The sequence below is a fragment of the Carettochelys insculpta genome, chromosome 17 (assembly GCF_033958435.1).
Source record: "Carettochelys insculpta isolate YL-2023 chromosome 17, ASM3395843v1, whole genome shotgun sequence".
Lineage (NCBI taxonomy): Eukaryota > Metazoa > Chordata > Testudines > Carettochelyidae > Carettochelys > Carettochelys insculpta.
Window position 1 is genome coordinate 31269352 of NC_134153.1, and position 25611 is coordinate 31294962.

General features: G+C 54.3%; 1 protein-coding gene across 6 annotated transcripts in view; it reads right to left on the reverse strand.

Annotated features, from left to right (window-relative positions):
- The window catches only part of ACSS2 (acyl-CoA synthetase short chain family member 2), a 62271-nt gene extending 41814 nt beyond the window's left edge, over positions 1-20457 (reverse strand). For 3 of the 6 annotated variants that reach the window (XM_075011723.1, XM_075011722.1, XM_075011721.1), the window contains exons 1-3: positions 20278-20457; positions 17756-17951; positions 17082-17168 (exon numbers count right to left, since the gene is read on the reverse strand). In XM_075011723.1, coding sequence (XP_074867824.1) covers positions 17082-17168; positions 17756-17951; positions 20278-20404 — 410 coding nt within the window. In that variant the 5' untranslated portion in view covers positions 20405-20457. The remainder of the gene's footprint in view (positions 1-17081; positions 17169-17755; positions 17952-20277) is intronic. The other 3 variants (XM_075011725.1, XM_075011724.1, XM_075011726.1) reach the window with 2 other exon arrangements.
- Between the last annotated feature and the right edge of the window lie 5154 nt (positions 20458-25611).

Sequence of the window (25611 nt, forward strand, 5' to 3'; positions counted from 1 at the left end):
GGGGGTAGCTCCGCCCCCTGACGTGTAGGGGATCTTGGCCCCGTCCGCGCCGTGCTCGGCACCCTTATGGGCGGTGCCGCACGGGCGGTGTCCTCCAGTGCCTGCAGGCTGCGTGCCTGCGCGCTGTGCACCACCGGTTCCCCGGGGGTCGGTGCCGCTGCTTGCGGTGCTGCCGGTACCAGCGCTTGTTTAGCCGCTGCCCTGCCTGTGGTGTGGGGCGGCTGTTTGATTATCAGAGGCTGAGCCGCCTCCACGTGGCTCTCCGTGCCTCCGCCGATCAGCTGTTGCTGCAGCTGGGGGCTGTGCGCTCCTCCCGTCCCGCTCGCTGTTGCTGCCGGCAGGGATCGGGCTGGGGAGACTTTCCTCCGTTTTTGCGCTGATGGGGTGAGGGAGGCAGCTTTCCTTTTATGGGCCCTGGAGGGTCCCTCCTGCTGCGGCCGCTCCGGCACGTCTGGCTGGAGGGCCTTGTCGAATAGCAGCATTTTAAGCCACATCTCCCTGTCCTTCCTTGCTCTGGCTGTTAATTTTGCATAGAAGGAGCATTTCTGCGTGACATGGGACTCCCCCAGGCACCTTATGCAGTGCCTGTGCCCATCAGATGCTGGCATTGCCTCTCGGCAAGACTCACATTTCTTGAATCCTGAAGAGGACATTGTTGGTGAGTCTTTCAGTTGTTAATGGGGTACTTAGCACCTTCTCTGTGCTGTTTTCCCCCTCTCCGATAGCCTGCCGCAGCAGGAGGGCTAATGGCCCTAGGCTCCTGGCCTCCCGTGCTCCGCTTGTTACTAGGACTGGACTGAATGCCGTCCCGCTTGTTGTTTCTTTTTTTTTGAAAATAACAACTGGCTAACTTAACAGTAGCCTAAGAACTTGAAAACTTTAAAGAAAAACAGTTAAAACCATTGAATACGTTAACTTGGCCGTAGCCTAGTCGGATTCCGTCTGCAGCCGACGGCGGTTAAGAGGAACTGGCGGGGACCGGATCGCGCACGTGGCCAGGAGCGCGCAAGGGAGCGGCGCGCGCCGGCGCATGCGCGGTCCGGCAGAAACTGCTTGGAAGATCCGATCTGCGGCGCCGGGCGAGCCCGACACCTAATGTGGAGCACCCACGGGGACACTCGAAGAAGAACATGCCCATGTAGGCTCCCAGCTCCCAGGGTGCCTGCATCCTAGGAAAGGAGTGGAGCCTCCGTTAATTCCGTGCAGAGGCCATCTTGCATTCAGCTTCCATGCCGGGGCAGCTCTTGCGTCTCAACCTGGTGCCACAGAGGCTCTGAATCTGTGGGCTCCATCCTTGCCTGGGGTAAAGTTTCAGCTATTGTTCAACAAACAGGACAATATTTTTAAAACGGGGAGACCAGAATTGCATCTAATTCTGGACCCCCCATTACAGAAAAGATGTGAACGCACTGGAGAGAGACCAGTGGAGAGCAACAAAAATGGTTAGGGGACTGAAGCACTCGATTTATGGGAGAGGCTGAGGGATTTAGGTTTATTTAGTCTACAGAAGAGCGGAGGAGGATCTGAAGCAACCTTCAACTACTTTAAGGGTGGGAGTTCTAAAGAGGATGGAAAGAGGCTGTTCTCAGTGGTGACAGATGACCGAACAAGGAGCAATGGTCTGAAGTTACAGAGGAAGAGGTGTAGGTTGGATATTAGAAAGAACTATTTCACCCGGAGGGTGGTGAAGCACTGGAATGCGTTACCTAGACAGGTGGTGGAATCTCCATCCCAAGAGGTTATTAAGTCCTGGCTTGACAAAGCCCTGGCTGAGAAGATTTATTTGAGTTGATCCTGCTTTGGGAAGGGGGCTGGGCTCAGTGGCCTCCTGAGGTCTCTTCCAGCCCTAGGATTCTATGAAGATGAAGGAACTGCTGCCCATTTGTTCAGACTCACTGGCTTAGACTGTACTGTCTCTCTCCTGGTTTCATAAGTTTGAGAAATTCTCCTCCCTCTCTTTCCCGCCAAGTGCCTGGACTTTGCTGGCTACAGCCGGTGGCCCCACTAACATTTCGAAGCAGCGTCAGGATTCCTTGCCACACTTCTAGATGTTCGAGAAGCCAACCGTTTGCAGACAAAGTTGTCCCAGCCTTGAGTCTTGGCATATGGCGAGCTCTGCAGGTCTCCATACCCGTTGCCAGCCAGTTCCGCATTATCCAAGGTCACTGAGGAGCGGTGACCAAGGAGTGGTCACTGCCTTGTGAGAAGCCCGGAGACAGTTCTGTGGACAAGCATCCTGGTCAGGAGTTCACTTCTACATGGAGATGCTCTGGTTCACATCCAAGCCCACCCTTCCTCTCCATTAAAGCAAGAAGCTTGCTGTCCTGGTGCCAGCTATTGTCTGCACGTGTTCCTCAGCACTGATGCCAGGGACATCTCAGTCTGACAGACACTAGAGTCCCAGCAACAAGCGCGCTGGTGGCCAACGTGCATGTTCAGCACACTCGCTCCTCAGTGCTGCAGACCCAAGAGAAGCCCTTCCTGGCACGCCTCTGTGCCCTTGCAGCCAACTCCTAGTGCACAGACGTCACTCCACTTCAGAAGCAAAAAAACGCAATTTCCCGGAACCAACGACACTGCTGGTCGTCCGTCTGGGTCCCAGAGTCTGGTCTGGTTGGGCAAGTGAGCCAGGGCGTCCTAAACCCCATAAATCTGCCTCTGAAGTGCTCTGCTCTGAGGATCATAATGAATCACGCCTGTCACTGGGCTGCTACTCGACTTCAACCCCTGTACTCCGTGTGGAGCACAGGTCACCTACACCATCATCTGGGCTGCTACAGACTGTGCTGAACTGGCCAGGCAGTCGTACTGGTCTGATGCAGTTCTGAGCTGTCACACACACTGCCCAGCCACCTCCCCAGAAATGCAGTAGAGTTGACGATTCAGCCCCAGACTGGATTGTCACAAGCCATTCCTTCAATATCAGCCAGAATTCTGACGCTTCAAACATGAACATGTCTCAAGGCAGCCGAGTTCTATGTCTCACTCCTGGGCTGGAGGGAGTTCAGTGGGCACCAGACCCCAACCCGATCTGGAAAAGTGCCCCTGGAAACCATTTTCAGACACTAGCAACTGTTCTGGGCCTACCCATCATCCCCCTTAGACCAAACCAACAGGGTCTGGAACCATTACACAATGCAGAGTCCTGCAGCCAAGAGCCTCGCCTAGTTCCCATCTCCACAGCAGCAGCATTTATCAAAAGCTAATCTCCTTTTCTTACGCTAGCTTTAAATTGCAAACAGATTAGCTCCCACACCCTACTGGCTAACAGCTCCCTGCAGTGGATCTAACCAGAGACCTTCACTCCAAGAACACACACCACATTCGCTTCAAGCTCTCCTCCAGTCCTTTCAGCTTGTAGTATAAATATCCAACACAAACAGCAGTTCTCCGCCTCTGCAGCATCCAAAGACAGCTGGGAAGCCATCCCCCAAATTTTACACCCCACTCCCCCCCATTAACCAGTGGCACCTCAGAGCCCAAAGTGGGGAAGAGCCCTCTTGCAACCTTACAGCTGCCAAGGCTGAAGGCCTCCTGGGACTCAGCTAGGAGACAACAGTCATGCCATGCAGGGATGGGCACCAGGACCACAAAAAGTTCAGCCTAGACTCAGAATACCAGCACTGGAAGGGACCACCACGCCTAGTCCCCTGCCCTCCTGCATCTGGCTTTACTCAGTGTCCAAGAGCGGAAGCCCCTCAGAGCGAGCGCATGATGCTGGCATGATACGAAATGAGGCCTCTCCACAGAGCGAGACGTGCATGAGCACTGCACGGCCGAGGGCAAACCCAGCTGAGGTGCAGCATCCCAACGCAGCGAAAGCGCTGTCGCTCCAGAGCCTGACCTCAGGCGGACACTCCCAATCCCCCTACTCCTGGGCTCTACCGTACAGGGCCACGGGGCCAGTCACACCCAGGTGTCCACGCTAGATTTTAAGGCCAGCGTCTGTGCACTGGCTGGGACACGCCGCAAATGTAGGCTTGCCCCAGGCTCAGGCAGCTCGTGGGCTTCTCAGCTGGCAGCATGCACTGAGTGCCTTGGGAGTCTGGCTGGCACGGATGCTCTCCCTCCTGGGACATTTCCTGTGCCGAGGGTGTTACATAAGAACATAAGAATGGCCATACTGGGTCAGACCAAAGGTCCATCCAGCCCAGTATCCCGTCTGCCAACAGTGGCCAATGCCGGGTGCCCCAGAGAAGGAGAACAGAAGACAATGATCAAGTGATTTATCTCCTGCCATCCATCTCCTGCCCTTGTACTGAAGGCTAGGGCACCATACTTTACCCCTGGCTAATAGCCATTTATGGACCTAACCTGCAAAAATTTATCAAGCTCTTTTTTAAACCCTAATAGAGTCCTGGCCTTCACAGCCTCCTCGGGCAAGGAGTTCCACAGGTTGACTGTGCGCTGTGTGAAGAAAAATTTCCTTTTATTAGTTTTGAACCTACTACCCATCAATTTCATTTGGTGTCCCCTAGTTCTTGTACTATGGGAAAAGGTAAATAATTTTTCTATATTCACTTTCTCCACACCATTCATGATTTTATATACCTCTATCATATCGCCCCTCAATCGCCTCTTTTCCAAACTGAAAAGTCCCAGTCTCTCTAGCCTCTCCCCATATGGGACCCGTTCCAAACCCCTAATCATCTTGGTCGCCCTTTTCTGAACCTTTTCTAATGCCAATATATCTTTTTTGAGGTGAGGAGACCACATCTGCACACAGTACTCAAGATGTGGGCGTACCATAGTTTTATATAGGGGAAGTATGATATCTTTTGTCTTATTATCTATCCCTTTTTTAATAATTCCTAACATCCTATTTGCTTTACTAACTGCCGCTGCACACTGCGTGGATGTCTTCAGAGAACTATCCACTATAACTCCAAGATCCCTTTCCTGTTCACCTCAGAGTGCAGAAGGCTTTTCAGTAAGAGCACACAGGAAACTGGCCTCTTGGAAAGCAAGCTAGGAGCGTCTTCCAGGCACACAACATGTCTGCAAACCCCATGCTCGGAGACCCAGGCAGGGACATGCTGAGGGACTCCCCAGGGCTGGGCCCTCTCAGCTGCCTCCCTCACATGCTCCATTTGCCCCGTTTGCTTGGTCACAGCCTGGAGAGTCATTTTCTTTCAGGATCCTCAAGAGGCTGAACATTTTCTTATTTCCTGCTTGTCCCTCTTCAAAAGGCGCCCAGTTGTTAAGAGTGACTGCCGGAAACCAGCCCCACCCAGATGGCAACGAAGTCTCACCAACAACAGTCAGGCCCTTAGGTACAGTCGCATTTGCTCTGATCCTACTGACAGAGAGCGAAAACTACAAGATCTTTACCAGATATTCATAAACCTGAATTACCCACCAGGAGAAGTAAAAAAACAAATCGACAGGGCCAGACGCATACCCAGAGACCAGCTACTCCAAGATAGGCCTAAAAAAGCCAAGAACAGAACACCACTGGTCATCACCTACAGCCCCAACTCAGACCACTGCAGCGAATTATTAAAGACCTACAACCTATTCTTAATCAGGATGCCACACTCCAGAAGGCCCTGGGTGACATGCCTGTTCTCTCCTACAGACAACCTCCCAACCTCATGAGGATCCTTACTAACAGCCACAGTCTATACCCCAGGAACACCAGTCCTGGAACCTTTCCCTGCAACAAAGCCCGCTGCCAGCTTTGTCCACATATCTTCTCTGGAAATACCATCACTGGACCTAACCAGGTCAGTCACAGAATCACAGGCACATTCTCATGTTCCTCAACTAACATCATACATGCCATCATGCGCCAACAATGCCCAGATGCTTTGTATATTGGACAGACTTCAAACTCTCTAAGACAAAAGAGTTAATGGGCACAAAACAGACATCAAAACAGTCCCGATCCACAAACCAGTTAGTCTACATTGTAATGGAGTGGGCCATTCTGTTAATGACTTAAGAGTTTGCATCTTCTTGAAGAAGAATTTTCACTCTGCTTTGGAAAGAGAGGCTGCTGAACTCTCTTTCATATTCAAATTCGACACATTAACACGTGGTTTGAACCGGGATGCAAATTTTCTGGGACACTGCAGGGGCTCTTTTGCATACTTGTCTTCATCTAATTCTTGCCTCCCCTCCGCTCTCTGATTTGCTCACCTTGATCATCTTTTTCTGATTTGTCAGCCTTGATTACTGTTTTTGGTTCTCTGTGCCTTAAATATTGAGTCTGTTCTGGTCTGGCTATGGCCTGAAGAAGTGGGTCTGTCCCGCGAAAGCTCACCTAATAAATTATTTTGTTAGCCTTTAAAGTGCTACTTGACTGCTTTTTTGTTTCAACAACATAAAGGCTTCCCTCAGCTTCGTGGTTAACACCCAGCTGTGTCCTGGGGCTCCCACCCATGTCATACCCAGCAGCTCGCACACATTAATGGGTTCACCCTCCCTCCCCAGCTGTGAGGCAGGGAAGTAGTCTAGCAAAATTCAGGGACTGTCAGGCTTGCAATGCAGCTGTGCCGAGCTTCACAGAAACCCCTGGAGAGTGGGCCTGAGGCTGCACTGCCAGGCTACCACCCTGTCTGTTTGGTGGAAACAAGCGCCACAAATGTCTGAGTTACTCAAATGCGTCTCATGTGTTTTACTGCCTGAAGCTCTTGCCCAGCCACTCGGCAGCACAGTAGCGGGCTGGTTCTGGCAGGGTGGGGAGCACAGGAATGGTAACGGGGCTGCAGGCAGAAACAGCAGCACAGTGCACACCGGTTTGGTACAAGCTAGTTGGCCACAGTTGCTGTGCTCGCTAGAGCCTCGCAGGCAGAAAGAGATGTCGTTTATTCCAACAGAGCTCTTACTAAACACGAAACTCTTCCCAATGCCCAAGGGGCATTATTTCTCTTAACAAGCACCGGGTCAGCTGGGCTGGGCCTGCACCAAGACAGGCATGTCTAGCGAGGCTGAGCAGTTGGAGATATTAAAGTGAAGCCATAAGGAACCAGAATTCACCACCTGCCAAAGGGAGACCAAAGGGGAGTTGCAAAGGGGCCCACCAATGGCCTAGCACCTCTGCCCCACTGAAGACAAACGGGCATTGCAACAGCCCATAGCGAGAGCAAAGGTAAGTGTGCTCTGTAAACCCACAGCGACACCTTGCCCAAAGCCTGCCTGGAACTGGCGGCAGAGACACAGCTGCCATGACTTGGGCTCAAACTCAGCTCACAAACACCCCTGATGGGAGAGCGGGGGAAGCATGCCCAGAAGCAAAGGCAAAAGCTCTTCGGCAGTGGACAGGATGGAGGTGTTCTGAAGTTAGACAGGGCAAGAATTTTAAAGACACTGGGATGCCAAAAACCCAGTCTACAGCTGCCATCATATTCGTATGGCGACACAGGCCCTGGAGACCACCTGCAGCTCTCCACCTAGGCTGTACACCAGGCTGCTCAGACAGAGATGCCCACCAGCGTGAAATGTGCTCGTGGTTTCCAGGGACAACTCAACCAGCTGACAATATATTCCAGTTTACGCTCCTGACAATTTGCCACTGTGGCCCTCAGCTGGGCCAAATGCTGGGTTTCAATTCAAGCTCAGATTCTGGAGAACTTTGGAACATGCAGAAAGCCCTAAGTCCTCCCACTTTGTATATGCCCACATCCAGGGTCTTCTACTGCGCCAGGCTGTGTTAAATAACTAAATAACTACCTCCTGGTCCAATCCCTATTGCCACCACCTAGCAGCAATTTCTAAATCCAATCCATTTTACTGCCTCTCTCCCAGACAGACACATTTGAAACATTCGGGAATAAAAGCCCAGACACTCACTATCAGCTGAAGCAGCAGCAATCATACCAGATGCTTTTTCTCCCTCTACAATTCATCCTCATATTTGCTGCTTCTTAACACAGCACTGTATGTTTACCCCAGACTCAGACTTGGCAAGCCCATTAGCTCTCATATCCGCTTTAAAAAAAAAAAAGAGCTACAGTAAAACCGCCAGAATGTGTTACAATCTTCACTTCCCTTTTTTATAGATGATTCATATCCAGTGCTCTAGAACGTGAGTAACCAAACTGTCTTACAATGAGCAGAGCCAGCAGGCGCTAGGCGCCCTCTGAACTCTGCCACTGCCCCACTGCCAGCAGCATGCAAACGCCGCCAGCCCTCGGCACGCCTCCTTGCTCAGCTTACCACCCTTGGTCCTCATGGGCTGCAATCCCAAACTCCCCGAACACGTCCCCAGACTCCCCATGGCCATCGCTGCAACTGTGTAACGGGCAGGAGTTCTCTGTCACCCAGCGATGTGCAAGAGGCTCTGCTACACCCAGACCAGGGTTTTAAAAAAGTTACTTCCCCACACTGCATCAACTGCTACTGGTCAAGATGAATCTGCTCCCAGTGCATTTGGTGTCACACACCTGCAGCAAAGCAGACTTGTGCAATGGGTGGAAGGGCACCCGTCTGCCTCTGGATTTAGAGGTCAGGCCAGTGTCAGGTAACTACAGTTTTGCCTTTTAACCCTCCTAAATGGTTTACTGTTTTAATGCCTCGAAATACCAGGGCAGTGACGTAACCCTGGACATAACAGAAGCCTCAGCACCAGGTAACTAACTGCAATGCTGTGGTTAAGACAAAGGACTTTTACTGCAGACAGATGGAATTACGCAGGGCACATTTCATGGTCTACTGTTGCTTATTAGATGGTGGCAGCAACACCAGTTGCAGGAAGGGGACTCAGAAGTGGTAGGGACAGCAGAGAAAAGTACTTTCAAATGATCCTGCATGGGAAATGCCCAAGAAGAAACCGGAAACTTCTTGACTGACTCTGGAGATCAGAAGAAATCTGCTGCCTTACACGATGAAAAAGCAAACCCATGCAGGCAACAGTCACGCTGTTGCCAGCGGTTCTGAACGGGTCACACCACCACGCCAGCAGCTCTGCTCTGGTCTTCCATTGCCACCCCCAGCAGCTCTGCCCACTTTACAACTACCTGTTACAAACTTCAGTGGGAGTCAACTGCACAGGGTCCCTCTGGGGGGGGACAATGAACTGTGCCATGTCACCCCACCAGCAGGCTCTGAGTGATGCAAGGAGACATGGCCCTCCTCTCTTTCATGCCGGTGCATCCAGGGCGCAGCAGCACTCTCAGCCAGACCCGGGAAGGAAATCAGGCTCAAGACCTCCCTGCCAACAGCTGCTTTCGAGAATGGACCCACTCACCCAGGCTACGGCTCTGCACCACCTTCTGGAGCTAACCACTCTTCCCAAACTGGTCACCTAGATTCCACCATGAGCTGTAACCCTCCTCCAGGCAACTTGTCCGAACATAACCACCTGCCTGCAAATGCGCCTGAAAAGAGCCTTCCCAGCTCAGGAGATCGATGGCAAGTGTGCAGGACATTAGCCAAGGTGGTTCCCCATCTAGGGGCACTAGACTTCAAGGAATACGGAGCACAAGTGGTGTTCTCGTCTATGCTCCCTGGGGGAGGAAGGGGCCGGGTAGGGATCGTCAAATCGCAGAGGTGAACACGTGGTTGCGTAGGTGGTGTAGCAGGGAAGGATTTGGTTTCTTTGACCATGGGATTCTCTCACGTGAACAGGGATTGCTGGGAAGAGATGGAATCCATCTCACACAGAGAGGAAAGAGCATTTTTGCAGGCAGGCTTGCAAACCTAGGGAGGAGGGCTTTAAACTGGGTTCATCGGGGGACGGTGACACAAGCCTGGAGGTAAGTGGAGAAGGAGGAGGGAACAATCAAGCAGGTTTCCTGGGAGAAGAGGAGAAAGTGGGCCAATCGGCCCCTTCTCTAAGATGCTTGTACACTAAGGCCAGAAGCCTGGGGAACAAACAGGAAGAATTGGAGGCCCTGGCACAGTCAAAGTATGAGGTGGTTGGAATAACGGAGACTTGGTGGGACAATTCACATAACTGGAGCACGGACATGGAAGGTTATAAATTGTTCAGGAAGGACAGACGGGAGAAAAGGAGGAGGAGTTGCGATCCGTGTGAGGGGCCAGTACGACTGCTCAAAGCTCCAGTATGAGCAAGGAGAAAATCCAGTTGAGTGTCTTTGGGTTAAGCTTAGGGGTGGAAGTAACAGAGGTGATGTTGTAGTTGGTGTCTATTATAGACCACCACATCACGGAGATGAGATAGATGAGGATTTCTTCAGGCAGCTAAGTGAAGCTTCCAAATCACAGGCCCTGGTTCTTATGGGAGACTTTAACCATCTGGACATTTGCTGGGAGACCAATATATCGGCACACAGACAATCCAGGAAGTTTTTGCAGAATGTTGGCGATAACTTCTTGGTACAAGTGCTGAAGGAACCAATCAGGGGCCGTGCGCAACTTGACCTGCTGTTCACAAACAGGGAAGAACTAGTAGGAGAAATAGAAGTTGGTGGCAACCTGGGCTGCAGTGACCAGGAGATGGTAGATTTCAGGATCCGGACAAAAGGAAGAAAGGTGAGCAGTAACATACAGGCCCTTGATTTCAAAAGAGCAAACTTCAACTCCATGAGAGAATAGATGAGCAGGATCCCTTGGGAAACGAAGATGAAGGGGAAAAGAGTTCAAGAGAACTGGCAGTATTTAAAAAGAAGTCTTACTGAAGGCACAGGAACAAACCATCCTGTTGCAGAGTAAGGAATGCAAACATGGTAGGCAATCAGCTTGCCTTAATGGGGAAATCCTTAGTCAGCTTAAATTCAGAAAGGATGCATACAAGAAATGGAAATGTGGACAGTTGACTAAGGAGGAGTATAAACATACGGCTGGAGAATGGGCAGTAATCAGGAAAGTGAAAGCACAACTGGAACTGCAGCTGGCAAGGGATGTGAAGGGTAACGAGAAGGGTTTCTACAGGCATATTAACAATAAACAGGTTATCAGAGAAGGTGTGGGGCTGTTACTGGATGAGGGAGGTAACCTAGTGACAGATGATGTATAAAAAGCTGAAGTACTCAATGCTTTTTTGCCTCAGTCTTCACAGACAAAGTTAAGTTCCACATGACGGTCCTAAACAATGCAGTAGGGGAAGGTGGAGGGCAGACCTTGGTGGGGAAGGAACAAGTTCTAAGCTATCTAGAAAAACTAGATGTACACAAATCCATGGGTCTGGATTTAATGCACCCGAGGGTACTGAGGGAATTGGCAGAGGTCATTGCTGAGCCTTTGGCCATTATCTTTGAAGACTCTTCGAGATCGGGGGAGATACCAGATGACTGGAAAAAGGCAAACATAGTGCTCATCTTTATAAAAGGATGGAAGGACAATCCAGGGAACTATAGACCCGTCAGCCTTACCTCAATCCCTGGGAAAATAATGGAGGGACTCCTCAAGGAATCCATTTTGGAGCACTTGGAAGAGAGGAGAGTGATCAAAAGTAGCCAACATGGATTCACCAGGGGCACGTTCTGCCTGACCAATCCGATTAGCTTCTTTGATGAGGTAACAAGCTCTGTGGACATGGCGAAGTCAGTGGATGTGATATACCTTGACTTCAGCAAAGCTTTTGATACAGTCTCCCACAACATTCTTGTCCATAAGTTAAGAAAATATGGATTGGATCCTTGGACTATAAGATGGATAGAAAGCTGGCTTGAGGGTTGGGCCCAACGGGTAGTGGTCAATGGCTCAATATCTGGATGGTGGTTTGTTTCAAGTGGAGTGCTGCAAGGCTCGGTTCTGGGGCTGGTGTTATTCAACATCTTTATTAATGACCTGGATTGCACCCTCCACAAGTTTGCGGATGACACAAAACTAGGGGGAGAGGAAGATATGTTGGAGGGTAGAGCGAGAATCCAGAGTGATCTGGAGAAACTGGAGGACTGGGCCAAAAGAAATCTGATGCGGTTCAATAAGGAGAATTGTAGAGCCCTGCACCTGGGGTGGAAGAATCCCAAACATTGTTATAGGCTGGGGACCGACTGGCTCAGCAGCAGTACAATGGAAAGGGACCTAGGGGTTATGGCGGATGAAAGGCTGGATATAAGTAAACAGTGTGCCCTTGTAGCCAAGAAGGCTAAGAGCATACTAGGGTGCATTAGGAGGAGCACTTCTAGCAGATCTAGAGAAGTAGTTATTCCCCTCTATTTGGCACTGGTGAAGCCATATCTTGAATATTGTGTCCAGTTTTGGGCCCCCCAGTATAAAAAGGATGTGGATTTGCTGGAGCAGGTTCAGCGGAGGGCAAAAAAAATGATTAAGGGCCTGGAACACAAGACTTATGAGGAGAGGCTGAGGGATTTGGGCTTGCTTAGTTTACAGAACAGAAGACTGAGGGGTGATTTAATAGCAGCCTTCAACTTCCTGAAGGGGAGCTCTGAAGAGGAGGGTGAGAAACTGTTCTCAGTGGTGTCAGATGGCAGAACAAGGAGTAATGGTCTGAAGTTGAAGAGGGAGAGGTGTAGGTTAGATATTAGGAAAAACTACTTCACCAGAAGGGTGGTGAAGCATTGGAACGTATTGCCTAGAGAGGTGGTGGATTCGCCAACCCTAGAGGTTTTTAAGTCCCGGCTTGACAAGGTCCTGGCTAGGATGACTTAGTGGGGGTTGGTCCTGCTTTAGTCAGGGGGCTGGACTAGATGACCTCCTGAGGTCCCTTCCAGCCCCAGGATTCTGTGATTGTGTGCGACTTCCCCAAACTTCCTCCCTGTGGCCCAGCTGTGCAGCTGCAATAGGCAGGGTGGCCTACTATTAACACGTTTCCGTTAAGGATGTACGTGGCCCCTCACCAGGAACAGGGGCCAGCTGGAGCACCAGGGAGCCAGGCAGATGCCACACCAGGGACTGCTGACACCCTCCCCGGTACAGCTTGCTGAGTGCCAGGAGCTGCTCACGTGGCAGCCTGACCCAATGACCTGCCCAGCACTCAGGTGCATCTCACAGGTACCACCTGCCTGAGACACATCAGAGCTGTGTGGAGACAGGCGCCCCGGTGGGGCCCAGCCATTGCCTGGACAGTGCAAATCACCCAACCCAAAGCCATGATCCCTGGAAGGCTGCGAGCTGACGTTCGGGGGCTCACAGCCACACATCACAGGCTGCAGCCGCTGGGGTGTGGGGCGGCCACAAACCTTCCAGCCTCCTATGGCTGCCATGGGAGACGCTGCCACTCTTCCCACCCGTAGTGGCTCCTCTGGCCTTGGGCAGGGCCGTCGCCACTTGGCTAATGTGCACAGCTTGGAAGGCAATGCCCCACCACACCGCCCAGCTCCGCCCGGGGTGGACCCACAGGAGGGTGTCTTTTGGCGCCATAGCCCAGAAGTGGCTCCACCCGTTCACACCTGTAGCGCAGGGGGGTGGAGCCAGCACAGGGAACAGTCACCGTAAAGTACTTGAAGTTGTGCACATGCTCCCAACGACAGAGCCCTCCATGCGACACCCCCAGCCTCCTGCTGCGCCCTACTCTCCCCCCGCCGGTAGCCGGATGTGCCTCCTGGTCATTGCACCATTTGCTGCTGAGGGAATTCGGCCCACTGCACATTTGCGGGATTCAGGTTTCCCGCAGGCTGCGTGTGCCCCTCTGAAAACATTCTGCCAGAGGCCCCGGCTCGCCTGCCCAAGGCTGCTGTCGCAGCAGAACAGAGGCCAGCTGGTTTGCCAGCCACCGCAGCCAGCTGCAGAGAGGGGGAGGAGAGGCTGCATTCTCCACAGCCCATGGGGCCAGGTGCGAAGGAGCAGGGGACAGACAGAGCAGAGCACACAGCTGCTCGGGGTCACAGACTGGGGTTACACAGGGCTGAGGTGCAGCTGCAGGGCCACAGGGGATGGGGGTGCACATGGGAACAGGGGACCAGGATGTAAAGGCTGAACGGTTACCCAGTAAGCATTAGGTTCACCGATAACCAGACCTGAACCATTAGGCCTGGCGGCCAGTGGGACTCAGCCAGAGCAGCCGTGGCTCACAGTTGACCAGCTAAACGTTTTAATCCTTTAACCAGTGAACTTTCTCAGCTGGCCTACGTGTGCCTCAGAGGGCAGATGTGCCGACGGAATGGGAGAGCCAGGGTCCGCATGGGACCACGAGCTTTCCAACTCCCTAACACCTCCTCTGTCCCCTCCGTTTGTACTTCTCTCATCCACACCCACCAACGCCCTATGATCACCCGCCAGCTGCTGCCCAGAGTCCCTCCCTCTGAGCTCCTCCATTACCCCCGACACCCCCAGACCTTTACAACTGCTTCTGGGCATGAGAGAAACGCAGTCCTGTGCAGCAGTTTAAATGCATTAATCCTCAGAGTTGTGTGCTAACAGGCCTAGCAAGGAACCTATTTGTTAACACACATTTCCTGAACCATTCTGTCTACCATTACAAGTCTCAGAGGAGTAGTTGTGTTAGCCTGTATCTGCAGAAACAAGGAACCCTGTAGTACCTTAAAGACTGGCAGATTTATTTACTGGGCACTAGCTTTTCTGGGCAAAAGCCCACTGCCAGATGCCTGGCATGGAAATCGCAGAGGTAGGACAGGAGCTCCTTGGCAAGCGTAGGACCAGCGTTAACAGGTCAATTCAGTCAGGGTGAAGGTGGCTCTCCCCCACCACCTGGTGGGGAAGTGCGACTACCAAGCCAGGGAAAATTGCCTGTGTAGTGAGAATACCTTTCTAAAGCCTTAGTCCATCCTAACTGGACTGTGTTAAATCTGCTTCTCCCTGTAGTCTGATTTTGACATTTTTCCTAAAAGGCTGGCTACTTTTACAGAGGCTCCTGAGTGTGCAGGGAGGTTGAAGTGGTCTCCTACTGTTTAATGTTATCTTTCTTGATGCCTGATCTGTGTCTGCTTCTCCTTTGGCACAGAGACTGTCCGGTTTGTCCAAAGTCCATGGCAGAAGGGCACTGCAGGCACACGGCTGCACATATCACATTCGTAGATATGCATGCAGATAAGCCCCTGATGGTGTGGCTGATGTGGTTATGTCCTGTGATGCAGTCACTTGTATGGTTATGTAGAGAGCGCGCCACTGGCTTCTACCTAACCCAGCTAAAACACCGCTAGTCCAGAGCATCACCGACCATCTACAGTCTATCGTGGAAAACAATCCCCCTCTCCCACAGACCCTGGGAGACAGGCCAGGCCTCGCCTAAAGACATCCCCTCAGTCTGAAGCAAACACTCACCGACCAGCCACACACCACACCACAGAACACTAACCTACCCCTGCAACAAACCCCACTGCCAACTCTGTCCAGAACAAATATTTACCCCTCTCACACCCACCACCATGGATTTCTCCAGTATCACAAACACTCTTACAAATCCTGTCAAATCAAATGTAAAGAATTTTAGGCAGCCAACAGCTTACACTGACTGGGGGTTGTAACTGTAACTCACTGACTGACTGTCAGACTTCTAGAGGCAAGTCCAGCTATCCTGTCTGAATAAACAAAATATGCACTGATGGGGGATGGAACAACTTTTCTAGGAGTGCTGAGAACACTGGGGAAAAATGTAAACCCTGTATACAGTGACCATCACAACAAGCTGTCACCCCCTCAGGGGCCCTCGTTCCAGCACCTCTGTGCGCACATGCACACCGAACTCCTGGCACAAACGCCAGCCTGCCAGACAGAGGTTATAAGGTGCAGAGTTACAAAAGTTTACACGTGGAATTCAGAGAGTCATCTTAAATTCAGGAAAGCTGCAGAATTTATTCAGTGTGCACGTGGACAAATACTTTTCACCAACATATAGGCCTGTCTAAATGCACAAGAATTTACCCAACTTCCTTAGAGCAGTGCTTTTTCATGAAGTTACGTCCTTTAAAGCTTGTGTGTGGCTACAGCTGTTACACCAGTCTCCTCTCCATGCAGGAGCAGTTATACCAGTTATGTGCCTTTCTACTGGGGCCACCTCTACACTACAGAGTTCTACAGCATAGGTCTATCGGTCTATATGAAGAAATGTGATTCACCAATTGGCTTAGCTATGCCAGCAGAAGCTCCTAGTAAGGACATAGTTATACCAGTAGAGCTCTCTTGTGTTCAGAGGTGTGTAAGAAATGCACACCCTTCTCAGCAGACTCTACTCTGCAAAGCACTCCGGGGGAAGTGGGGGGGGAGGTGGACATGGCCTGATGCTGACAGAACTGCCTGCAGCCTGGAGGGCTCTACCACTCAACTACAGCAGGACACTCACAGCCGTGCAGCTGCCATCCAGGGCTATCACTGGTTTTATCAGATAAGCCCCATAATTAAAGACACTGTGCTTGAAGACCTGTTGGTGGTGTCCCGTATCTGTTGGTGGTGTCTTGACAGGCAGTGTGGAATGACCACGCCCGGCTTTTGTAAAGCAAAGTACATGTTTTTCAGTGGACTGTATGTGACCCTAAAGAAACCAGGAGCCCTGGGAACAGGTGCGGAGAACAGATACGGTTCAGTTCAAGCCATACAACAGTAGGCGACACCTTCAATACAAGCAAGGAAGGCAAAGTACTACATTCTGGGACTCCCAGAGGGAGTATTCTGCAGTTAGGGTTTCCAGCAATTAGTACTGTGGTTCAGGATGGGACTCCAGGAGTAAATGACTTTACTAAAGGCGTTTTCAGAACTGTTACTGGCCTCTGCTTTCTGACTTTCCCCTAAATGGAATAAAAGCAAACCAGCCAACCCTTTAATAAGAAGGCACAGAAGTCAGGTGGAGTCAACTGCACAGGCATATCCACGTATGATTCTGTGTTTGCAATGAAATTCAGATGTTCTCACCTGGAGCCTAAAGCCTTGTCAAACTGTCCAAGACCAGAACTGGGAACGGGGCGTAACTCATTCTGACACTTCTGAGCTTTGCGACTTCACAGAAGCTTATATCCAACCCTCCATATCCTCATTGGTAAAGTTATATTTACCTGCCTCACAAGGGTACGCAGGTGCTATCAGTCAGTGACTGACATGGGACAGAGGTAGGCAGCCCTGCATAACACCCCAACACTTTTTCCTATAGACCATAAGGCATCTAGAAATGCACCACTTTCTTCACACAGCTTTGACGTTAGCTCAAAAATCTGCATCTGCTGCCTGCAAGCGCCCTAGAAGACATGCTCAGTTCAGGCCAGGCTATTTTGCAATTCTCACAAGCCAACAGTTAAAGTTAAAACATGTGGTGTGCGTCTCACCAGTTCTTGGTTTTGCTTGTTTTATCTCCTGGGACTTTGAAGAAGTCAGAGGAGGTTTCACAGCCAGCTTCAGTTGGGAAGCTAACGCTAAAGGTAACCATGGCAAGAGAGGAATCGCCCCATCATTTACCACTCAGGACATTAGGGGTGTGTCCTGGGGAATTCTGCAATTGTGGCATTTGGAGCCACACTAAAATTGCAGATTCCTCCAGGACTGAGTGCTTAATATGTACCTTAACAGAAGTCAGTGTCAGTTATACGCTTTACTCCAGGACCATGGCTTTCAACCTTTCATCATCTGCAGACCCCTACAAATTTTCAGTAGAGGAGCAGAGCCCCTGGAAATTCAAACTGATGTCTGCAGACCCCCACCATAGAAGTCTTAGACTGAAAATGGAAAAGAATGCAATTGTGTGGGTTGTGCAAGAAAAAACACTAAAATCGTGGCCTTCTGCATGTCTGGGATTTGAAGGTGGGGATATTCACATACTTTTGATTGATCAGAAAAACTAAAAGACTTTTCTGGGATCTCACAGTTTATTTTCTCTGTCAACTTCTAGAGACCCCTTGGACAGTCTGCAGACTCCCACAGGTCCATGGACCACAGGTTGAGAACCACTTCTCCAGGATTACATGCCAACATTTTCTACATTATAATAAAAGCAGATAATTACCAGTAAAAAGCAATTTTGTCCCCAAGTTTCTTTTCATTGACATTCCTATCCAACAGGTTGTAGCAGATGTTGGTTGTAGCCCCTTTCATGCATTCAGTAAAGATTTTCCCTTTTGTCACATCAAAGTTGTATTTCAGAAACAGTCCAGGGTGCTGGCTCCTCCAGTAAAACTCCTTAGCAATGTCACCCCAAAATTCTGCAAAAGCAACACAGTCAAACTTTAAGTGACCAAAATGGATAAATGCAACGTCCCCAGCTTGGAAACAGACTCATATTCAGTGGCAGCTGCAAACCTGCTACATTTCACACAATGAAAGTTCGTATGGGCTAAGGCATCTTTTAAAAGAAACTTTTACCACCCCCAGCAAGTGCCCCTCTAATAACAGAGCCCGAGAACTGCAAAGAACCTTGAAAGTTCATCCAGTCCAGTCCCCTGAGCTCATGGCAGGACAAAGCACCATCTAGACCGGGGTGTAGGAAGTGGGGGATGGTGAAATATTGTAAGCATGGGTGCAACACAACTGGAAGCTGGTCCTCAAGCTCATCCATCTCACTAAACGTGTTGAAATATGTTATCAGCTTTGTGTGTGTATTCACACCGATACATTCTACGTGCTTATTGTCTTGCACCTGCTGAAAGGGTTTTTTCCCATATGAACATACCTGACATTTCTGTCAGTTTCAATTACATTAGACTGGTTGTAAGGGCCCTGCTAATTGCAGGGATGGAAAATGGGACCTGATGCAAAAAGTTTGCTCACCCTGCTCTAAGCCATCACTGAGAGGTGCTTGTCTAACCTGTTCTTGGACATCTCTAATGATGGAGATTCCACAACCTCCCTAGGCAATTCATTCCAGTGTTTAACCACCCTGACTGTTAGGAAGTTTTTCCCAACGTCCAGCCTAAACCTCCCTTGCTGCAGTTTAAGCCCATTGCTTCTTACCATCAGAAGTTAAGGAGAATTTTTTCTCTCTCCTCCTTGTAACACCCCTTTAGGTGAGTGAACAGTGTTATGCCCCTTCTCAGTCTTCTCTTTTCCAGACTAACCCTAATTTGTTCACTCCTCGCTCACAGCTCACGTTCTCTGCACCTTTAACCGGTTTTGTTGCTCTTCTCTGAACTTTTCCCAATTTCTCCACATCTTTCCTGAAACATGGGGACCTGAACTGGATACAGATCTCCAGCTGAGGCCTAATCAGCACAGAGCAGAGTGGAAGAATTAACACTCACACTTCACGGAATCACAGGGCTGGAAGGGACCTCAGGAGGTCATCGAGTCCAGCCCCCTGCTTCAAGCAGGATCAACCCCCACTAAGTCATCCCAGCCAGGACCTTGTCCAGCTGGGACTTAAACTTCAAGGGATGGAGAAGCCACCACCTCTCTAGGCAACGCATTCCAGTGCTGCACCACCCACCTTGTGCAAAACTGGTTCAACTGAGATTAAAGGACATAGAGCAGCTGCCACTAACCTATTCCTCAAGTGAGTGAAAGTGCTGCATCGCCTTCCAAAATCTGGGCAGAGTAGTTATCTTTCAGCCTTCCAGCTTCCTCTAATGTTCCAGAGCTCCCTCGCCAGCTGTATGCACACGCCATGCTGATTTTGTACCATGCCCTGGCAGCCTAAATACAACCTGCCTCTCTCAAGCAGCAGATTTTTCCACTGTCCCACTCCGAGCGTCCAGCCACCCAGAAGTAGTTCTTGGGAACATGAGGGGTCCCTGTGCCTTCGGAAAAGGCGCCCTTACTGGGGACTGGCTGGCAGTGCCCTGGCGCACAGGCGCGGACGCACGGACACAAGGCGCGCAGATCTGATGACAAAACCCCTCTGCACCTTGCGGCGCTCACACAGAACCAGCCCGGCGGCAGGGCCGCCCGCCTGGGGGCCGGGGAGAAGTGGCCCGCAGAGGCACTGGGAGCCAGCCTAGCTCTGCCAGCAAACACCGCCGCAGCCCCGCCTCCCGGCGGCCGAGACCATCGGCCCCAGGGGCTCGGCGGCCACCCTGACCCCGCACCCCAGCCCGGCCCAGACCCTCCCGGGACAGCCCCTGGCGCGCGGGACGGGCCGCAGCTGCCCCCAGCCGGGTCCCTGTCGCCGCCCGACAACGAGCGGCCTGGATGCCCTGGGGACCACCGCATGTCCTGGGCGCGGCGCCCCGGGGCCGGACCCCTCCTCGGGGGCCGCCGGGCTCGGCTGGGGCCGGGGAGGGCGGAAGGCAGCGGGCCGCCCTCTCCGTGCACCCGCCCGCAGCTGTGCTCCGCCGCGGGGCCGGGCCGTGTGCCGAGCGCGCTCCCCGCCCGCAGCACGGGGGAGCGCGCGAGCTCCGCGCCGGTCCAGGGAACGGCGCTGCCACCCCGGGGAGCCGGCCCGGCCCGACCCCCGCGGGGGGCGAGCGAGGCGAGGTAACTCAGGGGACCCGCTGGCAGCCGCGCCCCGCCCGGCTTCCCGGTCCCCCCAGCGCCGCTCGGGGCCGCAGCGCGGCGCGTCCTTCGCTCCAGCCCCGTCCCCCGCCGGGCGCTCACCCTGCGGCTCCTCCACCGAGCGGCGGTAGCGCTCCCGGTAGGCGGCCAGGCTGGGCACGTGGGCCTCGCGCGCCAGGCTCGGCGGCGGCAAGAACAGCCCCTGGCCCTCGGCTCCCGGCAGCGCCATCCTCCGCGGCACTGCGCGGCCCGCGCCGCCGCCGCCCGCCTGCCCCAGCGCCGCCCCGCCCCCACCCGCTCCAGGCCCCGCCCCGCGCCGCCGCCGCCGCCCGCCTGCCCCAGCGCCGCCCCGCCCCCACCCGCTCCAGGCCCCGCCCCGCGCCGCCGCCGCCCGCCTGACCCAGCGCCGCCCCGCCCCCACCCGCTCCAGGCCCCGCCCCGCGCCGCCGCCACCGCCCGCCTGCCCCAGCGCCGCCCCGCCCCCACCCGCTCCAGGCCACGCCCCAGCACCGCCCCCCCCGCCCGCTCCAGGCCCCGCCCCGCGCCGCCGCCGCCCGCCCCCACCCGCTCCAGGCCCCGCCCCAGCGCCGACCCCCCCGCCAGCTCCAGGCGCCGCCGCCGCCCGCCTGACCCAGCGCCGCCCCCCCCGCCCGCTCCAGGCCCCGCCCCGCGCCGCGGCCGCCGCCCGCCTGACCCAGCGCCGCCCCGCCCCCACCCGCTCCAGGCCCCGCCCCGCGCCGCCGCCGCCGCCCGCCTGCCCCAGCGCCGCCCCGCCCCCACCCGCTCCAGGCCCCGCCCCAGCACCGCCCCCCCCGCCCGCTCCAGGCCCCGCCCCGCGCCGCCACCGCCCGCCTGACCCAGCGCCGCCCCCCCCGCCCGCTCCAGGCCCCGCCCCGCGCCGCCACCGCCCGCCTGCCCCAGCACCGCCCCGCGCCACCGCCAACCCACTCCAGGCCTCGGCCCTGCTGCCCCCCGGCGGTCACGGCCCTCGGGAGCCGACTCGGTACTCGCGCCCCAGGGCCCCGCCTGCGTGCGGAGCTGTCGCTCCAGCTCTCGGGGCCAGCAACGTCCGCACAGCCCCCGCCACGCGGAGCCCCGGCAGCGAGCGCGGCCGCGGTGTGCCTGGCCAGCGGCAGGGCAGAGCCCCGTGCCCAGCCCGTGAGCGGCTTCCCGGAGCCCCCGTGCGAACCTCGGCCCTTGGCCCCGGGTGGCCCCGTGCACGCGGCTGCCCTGAGCCGGCTCGCGTGCCACCTGGCCGCTGAGCGCAGGCCCGGGGCTCGGCGCCAGGGAGTGCGGCTCGCTGCTGACTCACCCCAGGCCTCGGGAAAGAGCCAAACGTCTCACTCCTCTGCAGCGAGCATGAGATCCCGGGCAGCGTCTGCCTCCGGCTTCTGTACAACCCCGCTGTCCCCCGGCACGCGGGGCGCGCTGCAGCCCCCCGCGGACCTGCCCGGGAAAGGAGGGGAAAGGAGGGGAACTCGTCGTTACAGCAGGAGCGCGCCCCGCTTGCGAGTGGGGTTCCTGGCTGCGTGCACAGCATGGCCCTGGGGGTGGCCGGACCTGACGCTCTGCAGTGTGGCGGGGTGAAACCCGCAATGGAGAGGCGGTATTGCCACCTCCGGGCTTGCCGGTCCCGCTGGCTGCCTGTGTTCCGGGAAGTCTCATCACCTGACAGAAGTAAAGGGGGCGACTCTGGGACGATCCCAGAGGGTTGACAAGCCTGAGTGACAGGGCGTATGCCACTAACCGAGGTCGCCCTGCCAGTCTGTATTCTAACCAGGCAAACCAAGCCAGCAGTCCTGCAGCGCTTCCGAGACCAACACCACGACTTAGCAGGTGATAAGCTTTCATGGAGACCCCTGCTTCAGCTCTAGAGACTCTCCAGTCCAGACTCAGTTGTACAGCACACAGGTATAGGCCACTGTGACTTCCCAGTGCAGAGTACCCTTGGTCCCAACTGGATGGGGCAGTGTCTGCACTGGAAACCTAGATGAAGCCCGAAGCGTGGTAGGTAAGCCGTTCACAACTCCAGTGGATGACAGTGGCAGGAGACCCCCGGCTGTCAGTGTGGGCGGTGTCCGCATGCAGCGTTACAGCTGTGCAACTTTCACAGCCAGTCGAGCCCTGAAGTAACTGTCAGCTGGTACCACTGCGTCTCCACCAGGCACTGGAGCAGGCTAGCGCCCCTGGGAGGGAAGAGCACCTGTCCCTGGAATAGGTACGTGAGTGTAAGAGCTGCTTGTGGACCTGGGCAGTGGCAGGAACACTGTGTGCAGGGAGGTGGAACCAGCGGTTTGGAGTGGGCGAGGGACCCGGGGTAGGAGGTGCCATGCTGAGCCACTTGGCGGCAGCTGGGTGAGCCACCCCCTGTTAATTTTGTTTAATGGAAAGCGTTTTCTTGCTAAGTCTGCCCATGAACTATGCCCCGGCACTGCCCCTAGAGTAGCCCCAGCATGCAGGGAGTGAGCTGGTCTGAGAGCAGCCCTTACTCGCTGTGCTGCCACAAGCGCTGGGCACTGACCGCCCCCCACTGCATTGCTGTGCACCTGCAGTTCACACGCAGATGCTCCCAGCAGGCTGCCCAGGCTGGCAGAAGCTCTCTTCTGTCAGCTCAGCTGCGCCCACCCGGGGTCCTTCACACTGCTAATCAACGCAGACGGCCACTGTGCAGCTCAGAGGTAGCCTGGGCCTGTTTGCAGGCCGCCAGTTGAGCAGCTCACTGAGTGACCCAGAGGAGGGCAAGAACAGCAGCAAGCGAGGCCTCCCTGCTGCACACTGAGCTCACAGGCAGCCCAGGGCGGAAGGTTATGCTGTGTGTGCGTGCAGAGCACAGACCCTCCTCTGCAAACTGTCCTAGCAGAGCTGCTGAGCTGGGCTGGGCCGGGCCAGGCCGGGCCAGGCCGAGACGCTGGCTTGGTAACATCACAGGCAGGAAGCCCTAGGGTCAGCCCCCGGTCCGTTTCTATGGTTACGGGCACATTCGGTGGGGGGGAATTGGGACTGCGGCTATGGGCTTTGATGAGCATCTCTCCAAAGCAAACGCCCACAGGGACTGCACTGCCCTACCAGCAGCATCTGCGGGACTTTCTTAGAGCATCTCAGAGCAAGAGGAGGGATGCCCCCACCCCCCAGTGGAGGCTTGAAGAGAAGCAGGAAATAGGACAGAACGGAGATGAGGCACAAAAGAACAAGGGAACTGGAAGAAACTCGGAATGACAACAACAAATGCTGCAGACGGCTGCTGGCCAGGAAGCTCCAGGCACCATGGTGCAAGTCTCTGGGAGACAGTGTTACTTTACCGCTTGGAGAGCGCAGCTAAAAGGACGCTGTCAAGGTTAGTTAGGTTAGAATGCACTTGCCTTGCCAGTTCCCCCCTGGCAGGTCCCCCCGACGCTGGCCACCTGCCATATCAGAAAGTGTCTGAGCGGAGGGCTTTCCGCAGGCCTGCCATGGGCCGAGTGGATCTCCCCAGGCCTGGGCACATCCTGGATTTTAGCTGGGAGCCAGCTCAGAGTGTAGTGTGCGGCTTCTGGTGCATTCTGCACGTGGCTTATGTGAGAGGTAAGCCATTTCTACTGACAAGAAGTGAGGGCTTATCTACGGGGGACAATTCATCAGCGGAACTATTTTGCAGTAATTTGTCTGCAATAAATACTGCAGGATTGTACCGTGTGGACACTTTGTTCTGCCATTAAGTCCCTTTTACTCTGAACTAATGACTCTGTTTCTGAGCATCCCTTTTATTCTGGGCTGTTCTGTCCACACAGGAGTTATTCCAGAATTATCCCATCGTGGTTATTCCCGAATAACTCTGCTGATCAACGGCCCATGCAGACAAGCCCCAGCTGCAGAGGAAGATTCTGTGATGCCATTGAGTGCACAAGCCGGGTAGCTAATGGGCACAGGGAGAGCCATGCCCAGCGAGCACACACAAGGTGGGTGTCCAGGGAAAGGCAGAGGGAGAGAGAAGCAGTTCTGCACAAGGCACGTCAGCCGCACTCCCTTGCTACAAGGTGCCCTGGTGCATCCTGGGGGCTGGTGACAAGTCCCACTGCTGGTGAGCTGGAGACGCCTGGAAAACCAGGGTGCTTGTGTGGTGTGCGTGTGCACCCGCATGCACAGCAGTTCCCTCTGTCACCATTGCTCAGCTGGGCCCCTCTCTTCCCCCCACCCTTGACGCAGGTATTGCCCTTACCCCAGCTCCCATCCAAACACAACCACCTGTCCCAGTGTGGTGCTGCTGCACACACAGGCTGCTTGTGGCTGCTGGCCCTCAGGCCAGAAACCCTCCCGCCTTAGAGGGAGGCTGTAGACTAAGCCTCTGGAGGGGTGATAGTCCTCCAGTGCCTTCCCATGATTCCCTCCCTCACCTGACGTTCTCCCTCAATACCCCGTGAAAGACTCAGAGCAGCCCAGGTCATTGCAGCACAAAGGACGAAGGGCTGTGTCCCCCGCAACTCTCAGAGAGTGCAGCACCCGACATCCTCCCATCCGACCTTTGTGCTGTGGCCACCCCGACACTGGCTCAGTTAGCACTGCAGTGCAGACATATGCTGTGGGTCACAGGCCCTATACTCTTACAAATAAAGGAGAGTTTCCTAGGATGAGTGGCAGGGAAGTGTGCTTTGGAAACTGGAGGCCAGAAGGGCCCATTACAGCATGTGTGCCGACTTCCTGTACATCTAGAGCCTTGGGCAGCTACAAAGTGTGTTCTGCATCCACATCTGTAGCTGCAAACTTGAGTGGTGGATGTCCACACTGACAGCTGTGGCCGCAGAGACCTGTGGCTAGAAGTAGATTTGCAGGGCTCTGTGTACCAACGGCCACTAGTTTTCACCCAGGGACCCCACAGGTTTTGTAAGACTGAAGCATGTAAGTCCCCTTGAGACCAAACTGTGGGCCACAAAGGCCAAGCACCTCTGCTGCCCCAGGGCCTGAGACCCCCTACCATTGCGGGGCACTGATTAGACAGGCTATTCCCTGCTGCTGCTAGCAGCTGTCCACTGCTGACAACTTCCTGACCCCAAACGTGTCAACTCAATTCGATGGCGTGAGCATGACATACCCACCCGCCATCAGGGAAGCAATCCTCTGCTCCAGCCTGCCAGGCAGCCCTGGCTCCAACCGCAGCCAGTCCTGGGCGCTTCAGAGGAATTGTCAGCCTTGTACTCGACCAAAGGCTGCACCGTTCCTGCTGGCAGTTCCGTCACTCCCTTGTTTGCAAACACAACTACTCCACCTGACGGCCAGCCCTGAGCAGCAGCATCTATGACCCTGTTGTGCTTTCCTTCCCTTAAAGAGCTCATCCCAGCTCTTCACCCCACCAGCCAGCTGCACCCCAGCGTGAGCGCTTCACCTCTGCTAGCCTGCTCCCCCACAGCAGCACCTGGCAGCTAAGACCTGGAAGGAATGAAAATACAGCCATGTGATAAAGGC